The 20,285-nt window shown below is 27.4% G+C and overlaps 9 protein-coding genes across 9 annotated transcripts; 5 read left to right on the top strand and 4 right to left on the bottom strand.

The window, feature by feature from the left end:
- Window positions 1–70: 70 nt before the first annotated feature.
- Window positions 71–2,517, bottom strand: OCT59_026874 (uncharacterized protein; the record flags this gene model as incomplete). Its single annotated transcript, XM_066136556.1, has 5 exons — window positions 71–181; window positions 262–294; window positions 378–435; window positions 528–1,650; window positions 2,265–2,517. 5 exons carry the CDS (start codon window positions 2,515–2,517, stop codon window positions 71–73), a joined length of 1,578 nt encoding a protein of 525 aa, XP_065993032.1.
- A 1,201-nt stretch (window positions 2,518–3,718) lies between these two features.
- On the top strand, window positions 3,719–5,278 carry OCT59_026875 (uncharacterized protein; the record flags this gene model as incomplete). Its single annotated transcript, XM_066136557.1, has 3 exons — window positions 3,719–4,186; window positions 4,260–5,055; window positions 5,134–5,278. Exons 1-3 carry the CDS (start codon window positions 3,790–3,792, stop codon window positions 5,276–5,278), a joined length of 1,338 nt encoding a protein of 445 aa, XP_065993033.1. The 5' UTR covers window positions 3,719–3,789.
- A 430-nt stretch (window positions 5,279–5,708) lies between these two features.
- Window positions 5,709–8,067, top strand: OCT59_026876 (uncharacterized protein). Its single transcript, XM_066136558.1, has 2 exons — window positions 5,709–7,276; window positions 7,367–8,067. The coding sequence occupies exons 1-2, from the start codon at window positions 5,958–5,960 to the stop codon at window positions 7,791–7,793; spliced, it is 1,746 nt and encodes a 581-aa protein (XP_065993034.1). The 5' UTR covers window positions 5,709–5,957; the 3' UTR covers window positions 7,794–8,067.
- Window positions 8,068–8,267: 200 nt separating this feature from the next.
- Window positions 8,268–9,741, top strand: OCT59_026877 (uncharacterized protein). The gene is made up of 2 exons (XM_025322140.2): window positions 8,268–8,766; window positions 8,850–9,741. The coding sequence occupies exons 1-2, from the start codon at window positions 8,316–8,318 to the stop codon at window positions 8,918–8,920; spliced, it is 522 nt and encodes a 173-aa protein (XP_025167064.2). The 5' UTR covers window positions 8,268–8,315; the 3' UTR covers window positions 8,921–9,741.
- An 8-nt stretch (window positions 9,742–9,749) lies between these two features.
- Window positions 9,750–11,594, top strand: OCT59_026878 (uncharacterized protein). The gene has a single exon (XM_025317781.2). It carries the CDS (start codon window positions 10,050–10,052, stop codon window positions 11,469–11,471), a length of 1,422 nt encoding a protein of 473 aa, XP_025177673.1. The 5' UTR covers window positions 9,750–10,049; the 3' UTR covers window positions 11,472–11,594.
- Window positions 11,595–11,784: 190 nt separating this feature from the next.
- OCT59_026879 (uncharacterized protein) lies at window positions 11,785–13,386 on the bottom strand. The gene has a single exon (XM_025317780.2). The coding sequence runs from the start codon at window positions 13,059–13,061 to the stop codon at window positions 12,333–12,335; it is 729 nt and encodes a 242-aa protein (XP_025177672.1). The 5' UTR covers window positions 13,062–13,386; the 3' UTR covers window positions 11,785–12,332.
- A 449-nt stretch (window positions 13,387–13,835) lies between these two features.
- Window positions 13,836–14,880, bottom strand: OCT59_026880 (uncharacterized protein; the record flags this gene model as incomplete). The annotated part of the gene is made up of 3 exons (XM_066136559.1): window positions 13,836–14,075; window positions 14,173–14,617; window positions 14,695–14,880. 3 exons carry the CDS (start codon window positions 14,878–14,880, stop codon window positions 14,023–14,025), a joined length of 684 nt encoding a protein of 227 aa, XP_065993035.1. The 3' UTR covers window positions 13,836–14,022.
- A 78-nt stretch (window positions 14,881–14,958) lies between these two features.
- Window positions 14,959–15,805, bottom strand: OCT59_026881 (uncharacterized protein; the record flags this gene model as incomplete). The annotated part of the gene is made up of 5 exons (XM_066136560.1): window positions 14,959–15,022; window positions 15,097–15,180; window positions 15,275–15,300; window positions 15,367–15,629; window positions 15,727–15,805. The coding sequence occupies 5 exons, from the start codon at window positions 15,803–15,805 to the stop codon at window positions 14,959–14,961; spliced, it is 516 nt and encodes a 171-aa protein (XP_065993036.1).
- A 775-nt stretch (window positions 15,806–16,580) lies between these two features.
- Window positions 16,581–18,242, top strand: OCT59_026882 (uncharacterized protein). The gene is made up of 2 exons (XM_025317778.2): window positions 16,581–17,802; window positions 17,872–18,242. The coding sequence occupies exons 1-2, from the start codon at window positions 16,601–16,603 to the stop codon at window positions 18,026–18,028; spliced, it is 1,359 nt and encodes a 452-aa protein (XP_025177670.2). The 5' UTR covers window positions 16,581–16,600; the 3' UTR covers window positions 18,029–18,242.
- The last annotated feature ends 2,043 nt before the right edge of the window (window positions 18,243–20,285 follow it).

Genomic DNA, 20,285 nt, shown 5'->3' on the forward strand with positions numbered 1-20,285 from the left:
AAGAATTGAATAAAAGGAGTGAAAAGAATGAAAAAAAGAGAGGATGAAGAAGAAAAGGAATGTCAGACAGTTAGACCAATAAAATATTAAATAATAATAATGTTAGTAACGATTCAATTAAACTTCCTTCTATTTGTAAAAGAAGTCGAGCTTGATTCGTGTTTGCTATGCATTTCATGGTCTTACAAAAAATAATAAAAATAATTAGATTATGAATTACCATTTCCATGCGTTTTTTTTTTTGATTGTTACCTATGTTACCTTTGTGAAATCTTCAGAATTACACCAATTAATCTACAGAGCATTCTTGTGATCAATTAACATAATTATAACGATCAATTATGCGTCTCGATGATCCCTCTTGTATGGCATCACACGTTTATCGAATATATTGGAGAAGGTTTATATGGAAGTGGATGATCTCTCGTAGCATAACTAATAAATAATAATAATAATAATAATAATAAATTTTTTAACAAATTAAAGTTATATATGTACAATATATATGTACAAATCAATGTATTTACCCTAAAGTTTCCAAGATTAATTTTAATTGAGGACCGATTGGACCACCAGAATAATCTCCACTTTTATCAAGTTGATATTGTATCGACCTTCCAGCAACAACACCAGGTCTCATTAAAAAATCTTTGGTTCTCGTGTATGTAGAAAATTGTAAATGATTTAAACTTGATCTTGAAAAAGGATTCAAACTTGTTTCTAACGTAATATTTTTTTTATCATGTGATTTAAATATAAGAGTACTCGGTTTACAAGCCAATTTATACAAATATTGAGCCACATAATATTCTGAAGATTCTTTAAAATAATTATATATTTCTTCATAAATTGAAAAGGTTTTTTTGGGAGAAAATTTTTGTAATTGAGGAGTGATTACATCTGACAGTCTCTCATTAGTAGATTTAAAATATATGTATTTATCAAAAACTTTTTCAATAAATCCATTAAATATATAAAGATTTTCAATAGAATTATTATCATTTTTAATTATTAAATTATTTGATAAAATTTTTGGTGTTAAAGCTTTATGAATTTTATCATTCCAGGCTGAAAGAAATCCTAATCCATGAATAAATTCATGAAGAACTACGTAAAGAAAATCAATTTGATTTTTTCCAATCGTTGAATTATCTTCAATAAACCAATAATCTATTTTGGAATTAAATCTGGCTCTAATATCAAACTCTCCATATTCAGGATGTTGTTTGAAACGAAATTGTTTAACTAATGATTGTGGATATAATCGATCAACTCCATCATCATCCCTTAATATTATTGATCTTGCAGGTCCCGCTGCTCCCATTATTCTACGAAATGGCGTATTTTTACATCGTTCTTTATCCGTTTCACATAAATCTATGAATGTTGCATTCACATTTATTTTTGTATTAAGAATTAATGTCTCTGATATTATTTGTCCAGCTATTTCAAATGTTTTTTTGGCTTTATCACAAAGTACCAAATCCTTATTATCGCAATGAAATGTTATATTAAACATATTTTCATCATAATTTATAGGAGCTTTTTGAGAGGTTTGAGGGTCTTGTTGTGATGAATTGTTAGTATATGAACATGGTATTCGTTCTACGTGAAAATAATTAAACGGATCAGGATGTTCGTAACAAATTGCTTTTACAAAGTCAAATAAAATTATCACAAAAAATAGAAAGGAGAGATTGATATGTAAATGAAAGTTCATTATGTTTCATATTATCTCATATTATTACCAAAACCGAACCGAAGACTTTTATATTAAAAAGAAAAAAAAAGGCTGTGTTATTTAATAATAATAATCGGGATTTCCATTTGAGGCTAAACCAAAAATTCTGATTGGCTGAAAATTTTATACTTTGTCATCAACCTGTCTCAAGCACATGGTCTAGACTTCAGGGGTGATAAAACAATATCAAAGTTTATTTTTTTTTATGCCTAATTGCCAAAATAAATAATTTTTCCGTTCTTTAATTACCCGGACATTCCTTCGAAATATTATTAATATAGCGGACTCTATATAGTTATTACATTTTAAGCAGCGATTACGAGTTAAAAGTTATTTTGTTTTCCTTTTTTTTTTTTTAATCATTCTTAATCTTCTATCTCTTATGTAGAATCAGATAATCAATAATTTATCGAATAAATTTTAAGTTTGTTCTATAATAAATAATAGAAATTTAAAATAAATATAATAAACTGAATATCTTTCTTTAAAAAACCTCCGTAAAAATTGTAAAGTTAATACTCACATTGGTTACATTTTAATAAGTTAATTATCATGGATTTCTCTGAACAAGTTAACAATTTGTTATGTGAAATGACTCGACGCGCAGCTTCCCAATCATGTTGTTTATTACCATAACTTGCCACATCACAAGCCTCTCTAACAGCTAGTGCTACTATAAGAGTTCTATTTCTTTCCTCGTATGTAAAATTTTCTTCAATTTGGTTTTGATTATTATCACCATTATTATTTTGATTTGTTTCTTGATATAATTCCATTAACTAAAATAACTTTAATAAAAATGTTGAATTTTATTTATTGATTTTTTTTTAAAAAAAAATTTCCACAAGGGGTATATACGGTAAAATATGTGAGGAAGAAAACGTATATTTATTATATTTCAATTTTAAGCATAATGGCGTTTCGATTATACTATTTCTAGATTTTTGTAATTGATATTGCAGGCTTGCAGCCAATCACATGAAAGTACAGAATTCTTGGTAAAGTTCTTTCTTAATGAAATTTTAATTAAAATAAAGAAATAAAAGCATAAAGATTATCCATCTTTATTATTTATCAATTCGCCTACTCATTTATAAGAAAAAAAATGAATTATCACGTGACCTGAACTCTAGTTAAAGAGGAGAGTTATACAGTGCTTTATTACAAATTGATAAATTGATTGTATTACCCCTGTTGTAAATTGACAATAATGGGAAGGATTTTCGACATAAAAAATACTGCTTTCCCTTCGATCACAATCCTGTTAATGATGCACAATCTTCTTTAATAATTTAAATAATGTTCAATACGGATAAAAACTATTTTCTAATGAGTCTGATGAAATCCGAATCAAACCGCAAGAACCCGGATCGAACATTAAATGTAATTTTGGAATAATAAAAAATTAATCTGTACCATGCATAGTAACCTCCCTTTACAAATCGTCATGACGTCATCTTTTATAAAAAATGATTAAATTTTTTACAAGGTAGAAATTGTGAATAAATTCAAGAATGCCATTTTTTTATCGGTTATTAGACATAGGGTCGCATTTCATTTCTCCCGACAATCATTTCACCGACAAGGGAATTTAGAATTAAGGTTAGGATTAGGTAAGGAAATTAGAGTTAGTATTAGGGTAGGATAAGGTTAGGGCTACCCTATAAAAAATTTTTCAGGATCACATGTCTGAGTTTCTTCGGAATAAAATGATCATTTATCGGAGTTTTTTCCAGAATTTTTTTTTATAGGGATAAGTGGATGAAATAATAATTGTCGGTTGTCACGGACTCACGGGGTGGCACGTTGCGCCACTACAATTTTTGGATATATGCCACAATAAGCTGGTGATACCCGAAATAAAAAAGATAGTCTTTAATCATTAATTCGGTTATACCATCTGGTATCCTTATACATCGAACAATATAACTTTCAGAATATTTATATGTTTAAAGTATTTTATAATTTCCAACCTTTTTTTTTCCTAATTCCTTTCCTTCATCAATTAATTAATTACAAATTTTTTCTTGAATATATCATATCGAAAAATGATGAATTCATTAAAATTCATAATATCTTTGATTTTTTTTGTCGTAATAATAATTTTTCCTAATAAAACTATTTCAATAAAATGTTTTAATCATCCAGATTTTTTCGAATTTTATAAAAGAAATCCTATAAATTATGAATTTATTAAAAAAAGATCATTAAAAACAAAAAGAACGTCATTTAATAATAATAATAATAATTTTCAAATAGAATTCACATGTGGAATTGATGATAAAATACTTTGTGATAAAGCTAGAAAAGGGTTTGAATCTGCTGGTCAGATAATTACTTCAACTATATCATTTAGGAACCCTGTAATAGTTAATGCATCATTTTATAATTTTTGTAAAACCGATAATCAATGTTCTTCTAGTAATGATAATAATATGGTAGCTGGTAAGTAAATTAAAAATAAAAAATAAAAATAAAAATAAAAACAAATACTAATAAATATTAATAACTATTGTAGGTGGAGCAAATCCAACAAAAACGATAGCATTAACAGATAATGATGGAATTGTAAGATATTACCCACAAGCTTTGGTTAAACAATTACCATTTGAACGTTATCCAGATTTTGAACCTTTTGATATCTCAGCAAAATTTAATTCTGAAGTAAATTATTGGTTTGAAGGAGATAAATTACCAATAAAATCTGATCAAACGGATTTCATATTAATAATTTTACATGAATTTATTCATGGATTAGGATTTGTTTCTAGTTGGAATGATTTTTTTAATTTTGCAAATCCACAAGGATTGACTCCAGTTCCAAGCGCCGATAATTTGAATTCGGGAATGTCATTTAACGGCTTCATTGAAAATATATTTGATAAATATTTGATATTTTTACCTTCAGGGGAATATGTATCAAATGTTGCCGCTAAAATTAATACAATAGTAAATGAAAAAGGAAAATTTTACCAAACTCCAGAGAATTTTATTACGACATTTAAATCTTCTTCTCAATATCAACAATCGGAAATGATGTTAAAAGCTGCTACAACATCTTTTTCTTTAGGATTTTTACCTAATAACACGAATAATTTAAGCGAAGCAATTATACTTGAGACCACATTAAATCCTTTTAGAACGGGATCAAGTCTCGGTCATTTTGATCTTAAAACTTATATGAATACCTCCGATTTTTTGATGACTTATATACAAGATCCAGGAATGACACTTGGTGATTATATGTCAATTAGTGGTAATTATACTGGTGGTCCAATTGGTCCAAAATTAAGACAAATTTTGGGGACAATGGGGTAAATATACGATTATATTCGTTATTATATATATATTATCATTATTATTATCAACGTTAATACTTTTTAATATTGTAGATATGTTATAAAAGATGTTTATATAAGTCCATATACACCCAGTGTATCTCTCAATAAATTTTCAACGGCCGCAACAATAAGTAGTAATATTGGTTTTATGATATTTATTTTTACAACAATCATAATTTTTAATATTTTAATATAATCATGTAAGGGCATATAATATAACTTAATTTAGTAATTAGTAATTTAATGAATAGAAGAAGGCTTTGTATAATCACATGATTATTGGCATTTGTGTAATAACCTTAAACCCTTAATTTATACATATTGTCATTTACCAAATTTCCTTTTTATGACTAATAGAATTAATCACTGTATACCTTGTTCGAATAAAGAAGTTTAGACAGATATTTTATATATTATTTTTATATTACAAATCATTAAATGACAAAGTCATGGTTGTCAGCCTTTTTGAATTTAAAAATCTACAAGCTTTCATATGAAACAGCTTGTGTACCAGATTTATAATTTTAGTTTTTTTACGTTCGGCCGATCTTATAATGTGACGATGTGATTTAAGACATAATATTTTTAGTCACTTTTTTATTTTTTATTTTTTTTTTTAGCTTCTCTCTTAAAAAATGTCATTAAATTTTCTTTACTTTATACATTCTTTTCGCTTCTTTTAACCTATTTGCGTTCGTTGTTTAATTCTTTGTTATTCAGTTACTATTTTTAACATACTAGCGTTCGCTTATTTTTTTATATAAATATCAACATTTTCGAAATATTATCCTCTCTTTTTTTTAGAAAAAAAAAAAATATATAAAAATTAATTTTAGATTGAATTATTGATTAATTCAAACCATTACTTTTAAACAATGAAGGCTTTAACATTAACATTGTTGTTGTTATTATCTGTCACATGTTTAACATTGATCAAAGAAATAACAGCTCAATGTTATGATTATACGAATGCATTGGATATAAGTGCAAGAACTCCAATAACATGTAATATTGTTGATAATATTAAAGAACCACCGCCACCAATAGCTTCACCACAGCCACCATCGTCATCACCGCCACCATCATCATCGCCATCACTATTACCAACAGCTTCAATATCGCCACCAGTTTCATCACCTTTACCATCAGCTTCAATATCACCACCACCAACTTCACCACTACCATCAGCTTCTGCTAACTTAACAACAAATAATTTTATAATTAATTATAAATGTGAAATTGAGACAAATCAAGAATTATGTACAAAGGCACAAAAGTCTATAGAAAAAGTTTGCGAATTGTTAAAATCAAATCTAAATTTAATTACAAATATTAAAGTTGACGTTACTTTAAGAAATTTATGTCCTACAGATGCTAAACAACCATGTAATGAGTTAGGAGGAGCAACATTTGCCAGAACCATGGAATTATTAGATGATGATAATGTTATTAGAGAATATCCAACAACACTTGTAAAACAATTTGATTGTGAACGACATTATGAATTTGGTGATGTTGATATACGCGCTATATTTAATGGAGGGAATGTTACTTCTTTATGGTTTGAAGGAGATCCACAAATTACAAAAGATCAAAAAGATTTTAGAATAATAGTTTTAAAAGAATTTATTAAAGCGTTGGGTGTACAAACAAGTTTAATAGAACAACCAATTTTTTTAAACGTAACTCCAAAAGTTTTAACACCACAATTAACTTTAACAGATAATGGTGGTGGTTTAGAATTTATGGGATTTAAAGAATACGCTTTTGATAAATATTTGGTATTTCGTGGTAAACAAGTTCAACCGGTTAATGAAAATATTAAATCACTTAATGATTTTGCTAAAGTACCAGATAATAAATTTAATGATCAACAAGAATTTGTAACAAAATTCGTTCAATCACAACAAATCGGTGTAGCTCAAAATATGGCGAATCTTTCTGTTACTCAATTTACTTTAGGTTTTCAGCCAAGAGGATCAAAATCCGATGATGATATTATTATTCTAGAAACTCTTTTAAACCCTTACCAAAATGGTGTTAATATTAATAATTTTGATGCTAGCGTATATGCTGCAACAGATGACTTTTTGATGATTTCACCTATCACAAGTGGCAAAACTCTTGAAGATTCTATGGGGAAATTTCCAAGTCCACTTGGTCCTAAATTAATCTCCTTGTTGGAAACTTTAGGGTAAGTTAATATTTATCAAAACTCTTGCACGACAAACATTAAATAAATTAAATAAACTTATTTTTTTTTTTTGTAATAAAAAAAAATTAGATATCCTACCAAACGATTGCCAAATAATAATTTCAAAGTTTGTAACATTCCTTCGCCTCCTTCATCACCTTCTCCATCAAAGACTGTAACGACTGCCGTAACGACTTCTGTTACGACTCAAATTACAACAACAGTTCCTGTGGTTGTTACAACGACAATTCAACAAGATAATACTAGTGTTGTTTCAACTCAAACTCAAAATGTTGTAACAAAAGTTGAGTCCGTGTCTCAAAGTGTTGTTACAACAGTCGTAGTTGTAGACGCTCCACAGTCACAGCCAATTCCTTCCCCGACAAATTCCGATGACCCTTTTCAAGGAGGAATTTATTCTAGTGGCTCTTCATATAAAAATCAAAATAATTTTAGTTCAATAATATTTATTATTCTAATTGTATGTATAATAGGAAGTTTTCAAAGTATTATATAGATCGATCATTTTATTAGATATTCATTTTACATTCTACTTACTTAATATGTATTAATTTTTAAAAAGATATTTAATTTTGGTAATTTTTAATCCGGAGATTGAATTTCAAAACCTTAGAAAATTCTTATAAAAATAAAGATGCAAATGTATTATAATACGTAACATGTGGCGGGACAATAATTTTTTAAAATTTCCTATTTTAATTCGTCACAATTATAAACAAAATTACAAAAAAATTACTGAATAAAGAAATATAATGAATTTACGCTAAACCACAACTATTCATGTCTTGTCTCCAAAAAAAGGTAGTTAAAAATTCATTCATTATGATATTTCTATAATAGATTGTATCATCAAAGATTTCAACTTCGAAATTCTATGAAAAGAATTTTTCGTATTTATGACATTAATTGACTTTTCATGTGATAAAATTCAAGTATAAAAACTCGAGAAAAAAATTCTCTTGAAATTTTAATTTTGCTTTTTGAATTTTGAAATAATTTAAAGTATCTATTATTCAAAATGAACAAAATTATTGGTATCACCCTTTTTCTTTTCTTCATTTTTTCATCTTATATCTCGGCAGTTCCAAATCCTATGATAAAACGTCAGGGGGACGGTAGCGATCCATTAAGTGGTTTCAAACCTTGTAATGGAACTACTTATCCAATTACTTTTACGAAGTTCAGTTTCGACCCAAATCCGATCGTAATAGGACAGACCTTAACTACGACAGTGGCCGGTACAAGCAATGAAGAAATAAAAGAAGGCGCAATTCAAACAACATCAGCATTTTCTAACGGACAATTAGTATTTAACCAACAAACTGATTATTGTAAAGTGTCAGTTGAACCAACCGGAGCAAAATGTCCACTTCCACCTGGAGATTTTGATGCTTCTATAACATCCGTTCCCGCGGCTAGTTCCAATGATCCTTCAGGCACTACTTTATCATTTGATGTTGTATTTAAAAGTAAGAATAACTTATAAATTTATATTTATTCGATTTAAGATAAATGAATTGATTTTAATATATATATATATATTTTTCTTTAGTTATTAATCCTGATAATACCGAATTGACATGCATGGAAGGACCATTTAGTATTACTTTCCCTCCAAAATAATTGACGATATGATGTAATTTATAAACATTTTATTATCCGATATTTATAGAATAATTATCCGATGATCTAATATTATAAATATATATTATACACACAATTAATTTCTTTTTTTTCACTTTATTATTGTTATGAAATATGAGTAGCAAATTATTTTATGACAATGAAATTATTTTTAGTATTATAATTATTTTTAAATAAAGTTGTCTTCTAAAACTTATACATTTGTTATCTGATATACCCCATATTTGAAAATTTCTTGGCGGATAGTAAGATATTCTCGAAATAAGAAAGACAAAAAAAAAAAAAAAAATATAAATATTTCCGACTGAAAATTTTCTTGGCACATAAAGAACGAAACAATCCAATCTATATATAGTTTAAATGTGATACAATAAACAATACAGTTAAGGGATATTAGAAACACGTATTAAAGTTTTGATTTTTAATATATGGGTTTTCAGGATGCATAATAATATATCTTGGCATACTTTTTACCACGTGATATGAAACAAATAATTTCTTTTTTCTCTGAATTTCTTAAATTGATTAATTAATTTAACAAAAAAATCATAAAAGGGCAAGGCCCTCTCGTTGTTAATAATATTTTTATAAACAAAGTTTGTTGAAACGTATCCACATATAGATTACAAGGGTAAATTAAAACTGCGGAATTTATTAGTATTACCAAAAAAGGATAAAAATAAATTAAAAAATTAATCACAAATCGAATTGTACTCGGTAAAACTCGTTTAGTGGAACAATACTGAAACATTTTTTTTTTTGAAAAAATAAATAAATAGATATTGATCCTAGTGTAGATATAATTTTTCTTTTTAATCACTTTTTATTTATTTATATATTTTTTTTTTTCTTTATCTTTTATAAGATCGATTATATATATAAATAAATATATAAATACATATTCTTTTTTGTCAAAAATTTTTTTTTGGCAAATAACTCTCGTTTTTCTATTATTATAATTTCCTTGACGGAAATCATATATTAATAACAGAACTTCTGGTAAGCTCTGTTTCCCCTTTCCCATCCCTCCTCCTTTTAATTTTTTATATCATTTTAATACCACTTAAAGCATAAAACACCAGAACAAAGCAGCAACAAAATAAAAATCATGAAACCATCATCATTTTCATTTATTCTTTCACTCTTGCTATTTATTAGCATCGAATCTATGATTCAAGTAAATGCTATGTGTTGGGAACATAGCAATCCACTTAAACCATGGGAGAAAACGAAGTCAACATTTTGTGGTACGCAAGATAAGCCAAAAAACAAATTAACAATCGATAAAGGAAATTCGCTAGCTTCCTTTTTAGCACCAGCTGATGCATTTCAATTTGTTTTCTCTTGTGGAGTTCCAGATCAAGTTTTATGTAGTAAAGCAGAAAATTCATTTAAAGAAGCAGGATTAATTATAGCAAATTTAGTTAATTTCACTACACCTTTAAGAGTTAATGCTACTTTTACAGATTTTTGTCGAGACCTTGGTGAATGTGATGGTAAAATTCTTGGAGCAGCAAGTGCAGCGAGAACAATTCCTTTACAAGATGATGATAATAAAATTAGACAATATCCACAAGCATTAGCAAAACAATTTTTATTACAACCAGAACCTCAATGGGGACCTTTTGATATTCAAGCTTTTTTTAACGCTGAAGCTGATTTGTTTTTTGATGGTGATAATACACCAATTACACCTACTCAATTTGATTTTCGTTATATTATTTTACATGAACTTATTCATGGTCTTGGTTTTGCTTCCGGTTGGAATAGTTATTTCAGTAGTGATAATGGTAATAATGCTGTTGCTTTGACTCCTGATCCAGGTTTTCTCGAGCAATTAACAGGTTTAAATGATCCTGTGACTTTTACTGGATTTGAAGAAACTGCATTTGATAAATATATGGTAAATGCAAAAATAAAAACTCAATCTCCGAAAAGAATGACTGATTATGCGGATAAAATAAATAGTTTTGCTAAAATTGGTACTAAATTCCCAAGTGTACAGGCTTTATTAACATCATTTCAAAGATCTCAATCATTTTTAACTTCTAATGATTTAATCATTGATAGTCAAACTCCAAAAACTTTTGCTTTTCAACCTAAAAGTGCTAAAACCACAGATGATTTAATTTTTTTGGAAACGAATATAAATCCTTTCCAACAAGGATCATCTATTTCTCACGTAGATATTGTATCTTTTAATAATAATAGTGATTTCTTGGAAGTTTTTAATGCTAAACGTGGTCAAAACTTGGATCAAATTCTTGCTAGTGTTGGTGGAACTTACCCTATTGGTCCAAAATTACAATCCGTTTTAGAAACTTTAGGGTATACTACGGCAAACAATCCAAATCCATATAAACCAAGTTTACCTAATAGTCCAAAATTGAATGCTGCTCCCCCACCTCCATTACCTGTCGCTAATCAAAGTGGTAAAAATAAAATGTCAACTTCCACCGCTACATCTTTAAAATTTAGATTTAATATTTTACCTGTATTTATAATTGTAGTCGTTGTTTTATTATTATAGATTTTTTGGGGGCGTGTAAAATTTAATATGTTAATTTAAAGTGTGGAAAAAAAAAAATTATAAATAAATAAAAAAAAAAATGTGTTTAATTTACAGAATAAATTATTTTTGATTAGATTATATTTATTATTATTTATTTATTTATTTTTAAAAAAGAGATACATTTGTATATATTATGTAATAAAAAAAATTAATTCTTATTTGAAAATAATTAAACGACAACAGCAGGGTTTGAACCTGCGCTCCCATAGGGAATCAGATTTCAAGTCTGACGCCTTAACCACTCGGCCATGTTGTCTAATAAACCTGATTATTTATCAAAGTAAAATTATTTAAATAATAAATTTTATTTTTAATAAAAATTTCCCGAAATTAATTTGATAACATGGGCATTATCTTTTATCAATATTCGACATCAATTTTGTTTCCCTATCTACAATAAAGTCATTTTTATGATAAGGGAAAAATGTTCTTATTTTTATTTAATTAATCTATTTATTAAGTGACTCTAACTTTGATGTCTCGATCATTCAATAGCTTTTCATCTATTTAAAAATAAATTATTATTGATTATTTTAGAATTTAAATTACATGTTATATTAATCAATGTACATACAATATTATATATATTATAAAAAGACAATTCTCATGTTATTAACATTTTTTTTTATGAAAAAAAAAAAAATTTCTGGAATACAATAGGTAACTATCATGTAAATGATAGATATATTACTTTGAAGAAAGAAATAAATAGACTAACTCTAGCAAGAAAATATTTATAAATTAACGAATTCATATTCCTTCGTTATCGATTAAATGTGTTTCCCATCTCCTCCCATTTTTCCACCATTTCACCATTTATCATTCTTGTTTTTCTTCTTCTTGTTGTTGTTGTTGTTGATCATCTCTCTCCATTTCCATATACTCTTGTTGCATAAAATGATGTTGTTGACCAAGTGTAGGATAACCAACACTTATTTCAACTGTTGAAGGAGTAGATGTTCCATACATAGTTTGAGAACGTTGAGGAGGACGATGTGTACCCGCAGCCGGAGTAAATAAATCTTCATGTTCTTCTTTTTCATCTTCTGGTCCAATTATATCATCATCATGTTGAAATTTTTTAGAACTTCTTTCTCTTTCCCTTTCCCTTGAATCTCTCTTACTTTTTCTAAGTGAAGTGCGAGATCCACTTAATTGTAGAGGTTTTAAGCCACGAGATGATTCAGCTAATCTTTTACGACGATTGCAAAAAAATAACGCAACAACTAAACAACAAACAACTACAATAGCAACTACAACTACAATTGCTATAGCTAATGGTGAACTTAATTTATTAGCTGTTGTTTTTTCACTAGAATTTGTTGTATCTAAATTACTCAGTGTGGAATTTAGAAATAATGGTGGTACTGGTTCTCCAGACCAGTCACACTTTTCACTTATACATTTTCCATTTGAAATACAATCACTATCAATTGTACAATAAAATGTACATTTATTATCTAAACATATTTGACCAGCGATTGAATAATTACAATCTTGGTTTGCTTGACAAGCTTGATCTGCATTAACGGGGGAAGGTTCAGTCATGGAAGCGAAGAATTTTTGTTTTATAAAACAACATTTAATTATCCAAAACTACTTCTCTAAATGAAAGAATAAAGATCGTCTATTTTTTTTTCTTATCGGAGAAATTTGTTTTTTTTTAAAAAAAAAATTTAAATAGAAAGACAAATTTAACTAAGTTCAAAATCTTTTAAAAATTTTTTTCTTTTAGGCTTGAAATTTTTTTTTTTTTTTTTTTTTTTTTCCTTTGTCTGTTATTTTTACTTAATAAGCCCCATGGTTCTTCCGGAAGATCAGGTGCATGATGGGCTTAGATACTTGAGTAAAATATCATTATTTTCCGTAAGTCAAAAAAACGAATTTAGTATTACTTCGTTTTATATAAAGATAAATAAATAAACAAATAAATGTGGCTGTGAAGTTTAAACAGCCACAATGAAGCAATGCCGGAATTATCTTTATTTGGAGATATTTTAAGCCTTACGTGATCATAAATACGTGATCATATATACGTAAATCATTCACATTTTTCCGAATTTTTAAAGCCGCAAACCGAAATTTCAAATCAAAATCCTTGTGTAACTTGTAATCTTTGCCTTAAAACCTTGACTAACCTATATATAGTATGTATAAATATAGGAAGATTAAAAAATTAATTCACGTAGTTAGGTCAAGTTTTCATCTATTTTGTTTTTCTGGTTTTTTTTTCTGGTTTTTTTTTCCTAGCTGGATTTGGTAAATTTTTGAATTGAACGTAAATTGAAATTGCGTAATCTTAAAATTTAAGGTTATCAATATATAGGTTACACCGCATTGAAAATGTTTAATCATTAAAAGAAATATCATTATTTACAAAATAAAATACATAACTCATATAGAAATGTAATAAAGCAAATAAAATTATCAATGAACAATAAACACGAATAAAACAAAATAATTATTATGCTATTATTTATAATAAAAAAAAACCAAATCAAGAAAAAGGTTATTCGCAAAAAAAAATCTCCCTGCCGTCTTTAATATTGTCAATACTCGAATCTCATACAACCAATAAAAAAAAAAAAGAACTCAGGATTCAGGATTCAGTAATAAGATTTAAATTAATATCATTAAATAAATGATGACGTAAACTTACGATTAAGTAAATAATTAGAGAAATACCACATTATAGGAACTAATGGTACAATAAAATACCAAATTTGAGTCAATTCAAATACGCTATTTAATTTCATTGGTACAGTTCTTGGCGATTCATATCCTGTAAATCGTCCTTTTGTGTAAAATTCTTCCATCAACGCATCCTTCTCTATCCATCTTTGTCTTAGCCATTCTGTAAATTTATCCTCATCTTCGGGCATTTCTGAAATTGCATATTTTCGAATATGTAAATGTATATTACGTGGATATTGTCCTTCAAAATAAATTTTTCTTAATGTATATATTTCTTCTGGAAATTGTCCTCTCCTCACTCCTTCTATCCCTATAGTTAAATCATATACATAATCAACGGATTTATGTAATGATCCAGCACAAAAATGCAATCCTGTTGATCGTGGCAATAATACATGTTCATGATCCACCTAAAAAAGATGATCGAGAATAATTTAATCTAAATATATATATATATACATTAAATTTATATTATCGACATACATACCAATCCAACTTTATCTGCATATTTTTTTGACGTTATACGCGTCACATCAGATACTACTGTTCCCTCTGGAAATATAAGCAACCATAAAGGTTCTTTGGAAGTAGCTAGAGTCGATAATGTCTTTGAAAACGGGCCTTTATCAGTTGCCCAATTTCGTTTCAAAAAAATGTATTGGAAAAATTGCATACCCTAATTAAATAAGATATTATATTCGGTTCCGGTTTAGAAAATATAAACATATATATATTAAAATTTTTGTGTATATTATTGTATACAACATATCATAAATAAATATTCAAAGAATATCAAATTAGTCAAAATTCTTACCCTATAAGTAATAAAAAAATGAATTAGTAATTGGATATACAATCAATAATGCCAAAAGAACTGACAAAAACTTACCATCCAAATATCGGTAACCATTTTAGGGAATCTTTTAATATAATCTTAATTGCACCATGAGCATTAGCTAAATACGTAAAGCACCTAATATAGTAAAAATTGATAAAACACGCGCTTTGGGTCGAACCTTATGATAAATCAGTCGTTAATTCAACTGTATTGTGAGAAATAAGCTTACCACACGTATAACCAATCAGCGTATATCTATAAATGAGTTTATTAGTCTCAATTTAAATGACCACCTTGTATATTACTAATAGTATTTCTTACTTGATGATTTGCTATTAATATAAGTCTTTCGGGCATATCCAGTTCTACTTTAGCTCCGTTCCAACTTTGCTTTAAAACACCTTTGGCAGATTTATCTACTGTGATAACAAAGTTGCTAGGAGCAAAGAACTGATTGATGGCAACCAATAAAATACCAAAACATCTTTGGGTATGTTTAATATAGCTTTGATAATAGGAATGCGAGAATGGCCAAAGCAAAAGACTAAGAAATTGAGAAAAGTTGAGCGCAGCTGACTGGCCAGCTAGAAAAAACGCGATTTGTATTATATTCAGACTCAGGAGTAAGATAACGATGGTAGACTAAAACATAACGAGTAAGAGAAAGATTTTGATACTTACCAAAGAACACAACGAAAACAGCTGTGCGCACGAGCCACTGTACAAGATTTTGCGACTGCGGTTCCCCTAAAGCAGGCATTTTTATAATCTCCAAAACAATAAGACGACCGTTAAACAAAAACAAGGTAAAAAAATCTTTAGGGGAATAGAAAAAGAAAATTCTACTCTTACATAGGGCAAATACTGTGAAAAAAAGGAGGATGCATTATTTATATTTATAGTCATCAATTTTTTTAAGGTTTCTTAACAATAATAAGAGTGACACTTGTTAAACTCATGACCCCGTGAGGACGCATGGACGCAGGTCATGCGGATTGTTTACGTTATATAGAAAATTGGCACTTCACTGTCACACTTTAATCCTAAATAAACCTGCAAATATATCAACAAATGATGATTATACACGATTTACACTTTCATTTTTGCACCCGATTCCCATAGCCATTTGAGGCTGTATTTGGTGTATCTATGGTCCATTTTGCTGCGGTTTACATAAAATTTTATAGGTTTAACTCTGATATGGTATTACCAAATGTACGTTGACGGGAGATACCAAAATTAACCCTCTGGACATTATGAATGATGGAATGAATTATCCAGTAAAAGATTTTTTTTATTCATGACTCATTAGTTTTATATACATAAAAAATAATAAAAAAGCATAGAAACCTGGAATATAGCAAGATTTGATTTTGATTTTAACTTAACCAAGTTAAAACATTCGGTATGAATATAATTAGAAAATCATTACTAATTTAGAAATTATATAAAGTATTAAGTTTATTACGCCCCATCATATTCTTCCGAAGAATGTATAAATAAGTGATCATCTTTTCTTTTTTTTTCCTTTTTTTGTTTTGATTTATTATCTAAAATGAACATTCATTTACTGCTAATAATATTAATAACGTTCTTACTAATTTTTATAAATGATGTTTCCTCCGATCATGCATTATGTTGGGATTTGATTCCAGAACCGAATAATTTGTCACGTAAAATTCAGAGACCATGTCCAATGGTTAAAAATAGGAAAAGAGCAGCATCAACAGCAGCACCGGCAAATAATTCGGATATGTTTACCGTATCATTTACTTGTTCGGTTGAAAATGAAAACCCAGAATTATGTCGAAAAGTTAAGAATGCGTTTTATACAGCTGGACAAATTATTTCTTCCAGCATAAAACTTAATACACCATTGATAGTTAATGCTTCATTGGTAAATTTTTGTACAACAAGAGGTATATGCCTAGATGGACCAACTGGTCGTTTAACTTTAGGTGGTGCTGGACCTTCAAGACTTATTCCTATTGAAAAAGATCAACGAGTATATCCTCAATCCATCTTAAAACAATTAAACAAAGAAAATCACCCAGAATATTCTCCATATGATATTAATGCTCTATTTAATAGTGAAGGAAATTATTGGTTTGAAGAAGATGGTCCAATAAAGCTAAATCAATCTGATTTTTTATTTGTAATTTTACATGAATTAATTCATGGATTAGGGTTTTGCAGTGGTTGGGATGATCATAGTGATATGTTAGGCATACAGAATATAATAACTCCAACACCTCTTTTTTTAACAACCATTACAGGACAGGTCATTTTTGGTGGATTTAGAGAGTTCATATTTGATAAATTTATGGTATTATTATCTGATGGCACTCGCATTTCCAATCTTACTGAGGAGTTGAATAAATTCTCTGGTGTTGGAACTACTCATAATTCAATGGATGATTTTTTAAATTACTTTATGAATACTTTTCCTTCATCTCCTGAATACCAAATTGTTCAAAAAATGATGAATATATCTACTACACCTAAATCTCTGGGGATTTTACCATTAAATAAAACTGATATTAAAGATGCTTTTATTTTAGAAACTTCACTTTCACCTTTTTTGCCCAAGTCAAGTATCAGCCATTGTGATTATATAACTTATACCAAATCTTCTGATTTCTTAATGAGATATTTACAAGATCCTGGTATTTCTTTAAAAAGATCTATTCGTTTAGGTGGAAATTATGTAAATGGTCCTATTGGGCCTAAACTAGCTGAAACATTATCTTTAATAGGGTAAGTATTTGTTTAAATTATTATAAAAGAATATTTAATGTTTTTTAAAAATAAATATTTTTTTTTTAGATATCAAATTCAAAATTTACCAAATACATTTAAACCAAATCCTAATGAAATAGTAGTAGATGATGAAATTAATATTGCATCATCTTTAAAAGCTTTTAACTTAAATTATTTAATTATAAAATTTTTATTTTTTTATTATATAATGATGGACTTTTAATTATTATAATATTTTTAATTTTAAATTAAAAATATTTATATACTATTTTATTATTAATTTATATCATCTGCAAAGGATCTGCAAAAAAAGGGAAATTTGATAGTCAAATAAAAGTAAAATATTATGTAAAAAAGTTATATAATGAAAATATATAGTGAATTGAATAAATAAATTTAAATTCACGAAATTTTTAATTTTTTATTATTTTTATCTTAACAAATACACTAATTACATTACAGTTTAATTAGTCCTATTTTTTTACAGTTTTTTTGATATATCAAGAGAAGTATCTTAATTACATTTATTTGCCACTTTAAATGATTTTGAGTTGTAATACTTTTTAATAAGTTTGTTATACATATGTTTAGATTTACTATATGAATTTAATCATAAAAGATTTGTAATTAAAAAATAATAGTAAAATAATAATTTACTAACTCTAAATTTCAATAAGTTTTCTACAATTTTTTCTAAAAAAAATAATTGCATTAGTGTATTATGTTAACTATATTGCTTTTAGAAGCTTTTTTGATCTTTAATCAATCTAACATGATCTTTATTAATTGCATTACTATTAACTTTTCAACTAGTATTGCGATCTGTTGATCCATCAATCTGTCAATCTGTGGATTTATCCAATTCAAAATTCATTCAAGTCATCTGTTAAAATTTTAGACAGATCACGAATAGATCTGAATAGAAAAAACGGATTATCCAGATAATCTGTATAAACTATCAATTATAATTCTGATCAGAATTACGGTAAAAATTTCCTTTTTTAATGATCATTATTACACAATATTCCATGTTTAGTAATGCTTAAAAATAGAAAACAAATTTTTGTGAAATGGGTATTGCCAAAAAAGGAAACCAGTAGTTATGCAAAGACTAAATATGGTAATTTTAATATTCTGGCCGAAATTATGAAAAAAAATGCTAAAGAAAATATTCATTTGTACATTTGAATATATTCGGCGAATATTTGAATAGATAATGGATAAATTCGCAGATCTATTACGAATATTCAAATCATTTTGAATCAAATTGACAGATCATAAATTCATCCAAATCGCAACACTATTTTCAATTACTTACCTTTTTTTAAACTGTTCATTTTTAAAAGTAAGTTGTTTTTTCCAAATTATTTGTCTTGCATTACTCATAAAAATTATAGCTTTGGTTAACAGATTCTACAAATCTGATTATCCTTTTTTCCTGCTAAAACTTCTTCTTTAATTTCTGTTTCTTTTTCTTTGTAACTATTAAATAGTTGAATATCATAAGAAAATCTATCTATTAAAAATTCTGGATTGTGATTTTTATGAATTCTAAATAAAACATCAAGTTTATCAAACTATTTGCATCTCTTTCTATTTAATTTTTCTTTTCTTTAATTTCATTATACTTAGTCATAAGACAAGATAATTTATTTTTAATTTATTCTCATAGCTTTTCTGAAAAATCTTAGTAGCAGCTATTTTTGCAAAATTTTTTGCAAATATTAGAATTATCTTCAAGAAAACTTAACAATAATCTGGTATTTATATTATCACAACCTGTTTCTTCTTTAACAGAACTTGCTTCTTTTGCTTTTTAGCTATTATTCTTTTTAAAAACTTTTGTAGTAATTATAGTTGTTGAATTATTAGTAGTAGATGCTATTATTTCTTAAATTTCTAATAAAATAAATGTTATTACAACTATAATATCAGGGTCCTATACAAATATTTGTGATTTAGAAATAAGGTAAAAAGTAAATTTTAGTATAAGTTAAGGTTGCTTGTCTAAATCTCTTCAAAATCCTACGATTAGTTTCGTCAAAATTTTACTATAGATTTATTATAATTTTGGCAGAGTTTTAGCTGTTTTGGCATTTATAATAAGTTTCGGCAGTTTCGCAGGACCCCGGATATCTAATATAAAGGTCATAATGGACTTTTGGCCAAAAACACTCCTTTTTGCTGAAACTCAAAAAATCGTTTTTTGTAAATATCTCAGCATCCAGTAATTCAATTTTAATGAACTTTTTTTTATTTTGTAGCCCTCATTTAGCTCTACAATTTAAAAAAAGTTCATCAAAATTGGACCACTGGATGCCGAGATATTTACAAAAAACGATTTTTTGAGCCCCTGAAAAATGGGCCAATCTGCCGAAAGTGTGACTTATGACCTGTTTTGGAGATATCCGGGGTCCTAAATAATTACTAAAGTACTAAATAATGAAAATTTAACTCCATGCGTTGTAATTGATATGTTA

Source organism: Rhizophagus irregularis, chromosome 7 (assembly GCF_026210795.1).
Source record: "Rhizophagus irregularis chromosome 7, complete sequence".
Lineage (NCBI taxonomy): Eukaryota > Fungi > Glomeromycota > Glomeromycetes > Glomerales > Glomeraceae > Rhizophagus > Rhizophagus irregularis.

Coding starts and splice junctions, on each gene's coding strand:
- OCT59_026876 (XM_066136558.1), top strand. CDS start 5,958: ATGAAGGCTTTAACATTAACATTGTTGTTGTTATTATCTGTCACATGT. Junction 7,277..7,366: donor TCCTTGTTGGAAACTTTAGG/GTAAGTTAATAT, acceptor AAAAAAAATTAG/ATATCCTACCAAACGATTGC.
- OCT59_026877 (XM_025322140.2), top strand. CDS start 8,316: ATGAACAAAATTATTGGTATCACCCTTTTTCTTTTCTTCATTTTTTCA. Junction 8,767..8,849: donor ATTTGATGTTGTATTTAAAA/GTAAGAATAACT, acceptor ATTTTTCTTTAG/TTATTAATCCTGATAATACC.
- OCT59_026878 (XM_025317781.2), top strand. CDS start 10,050: ATGAAACCATCATCATTTTCATTTATTCTTTCACTCTTGCTATTTATT.
- OCT59_026879 (XM_025317780.2), bottom strand. CDS start 13,061: ATGACTGAACCTTCCCCCGTTAATGCAGATCAAGCTTGTCAAGCAAAC.
- OCT59_026882 (XM_025317778.2), top strand. CDS start 16,601: ATGAACATTCATTTACTGCTAATAATATTAATAACGTTCTTACTAATT. Junction 17,803..17,871: donor GAAACATTATCTTTAATAGG/GTAAGTATTTGT, acceptor TTTTTTTTTTAG/ATATCAAATTCAAAATTTAC.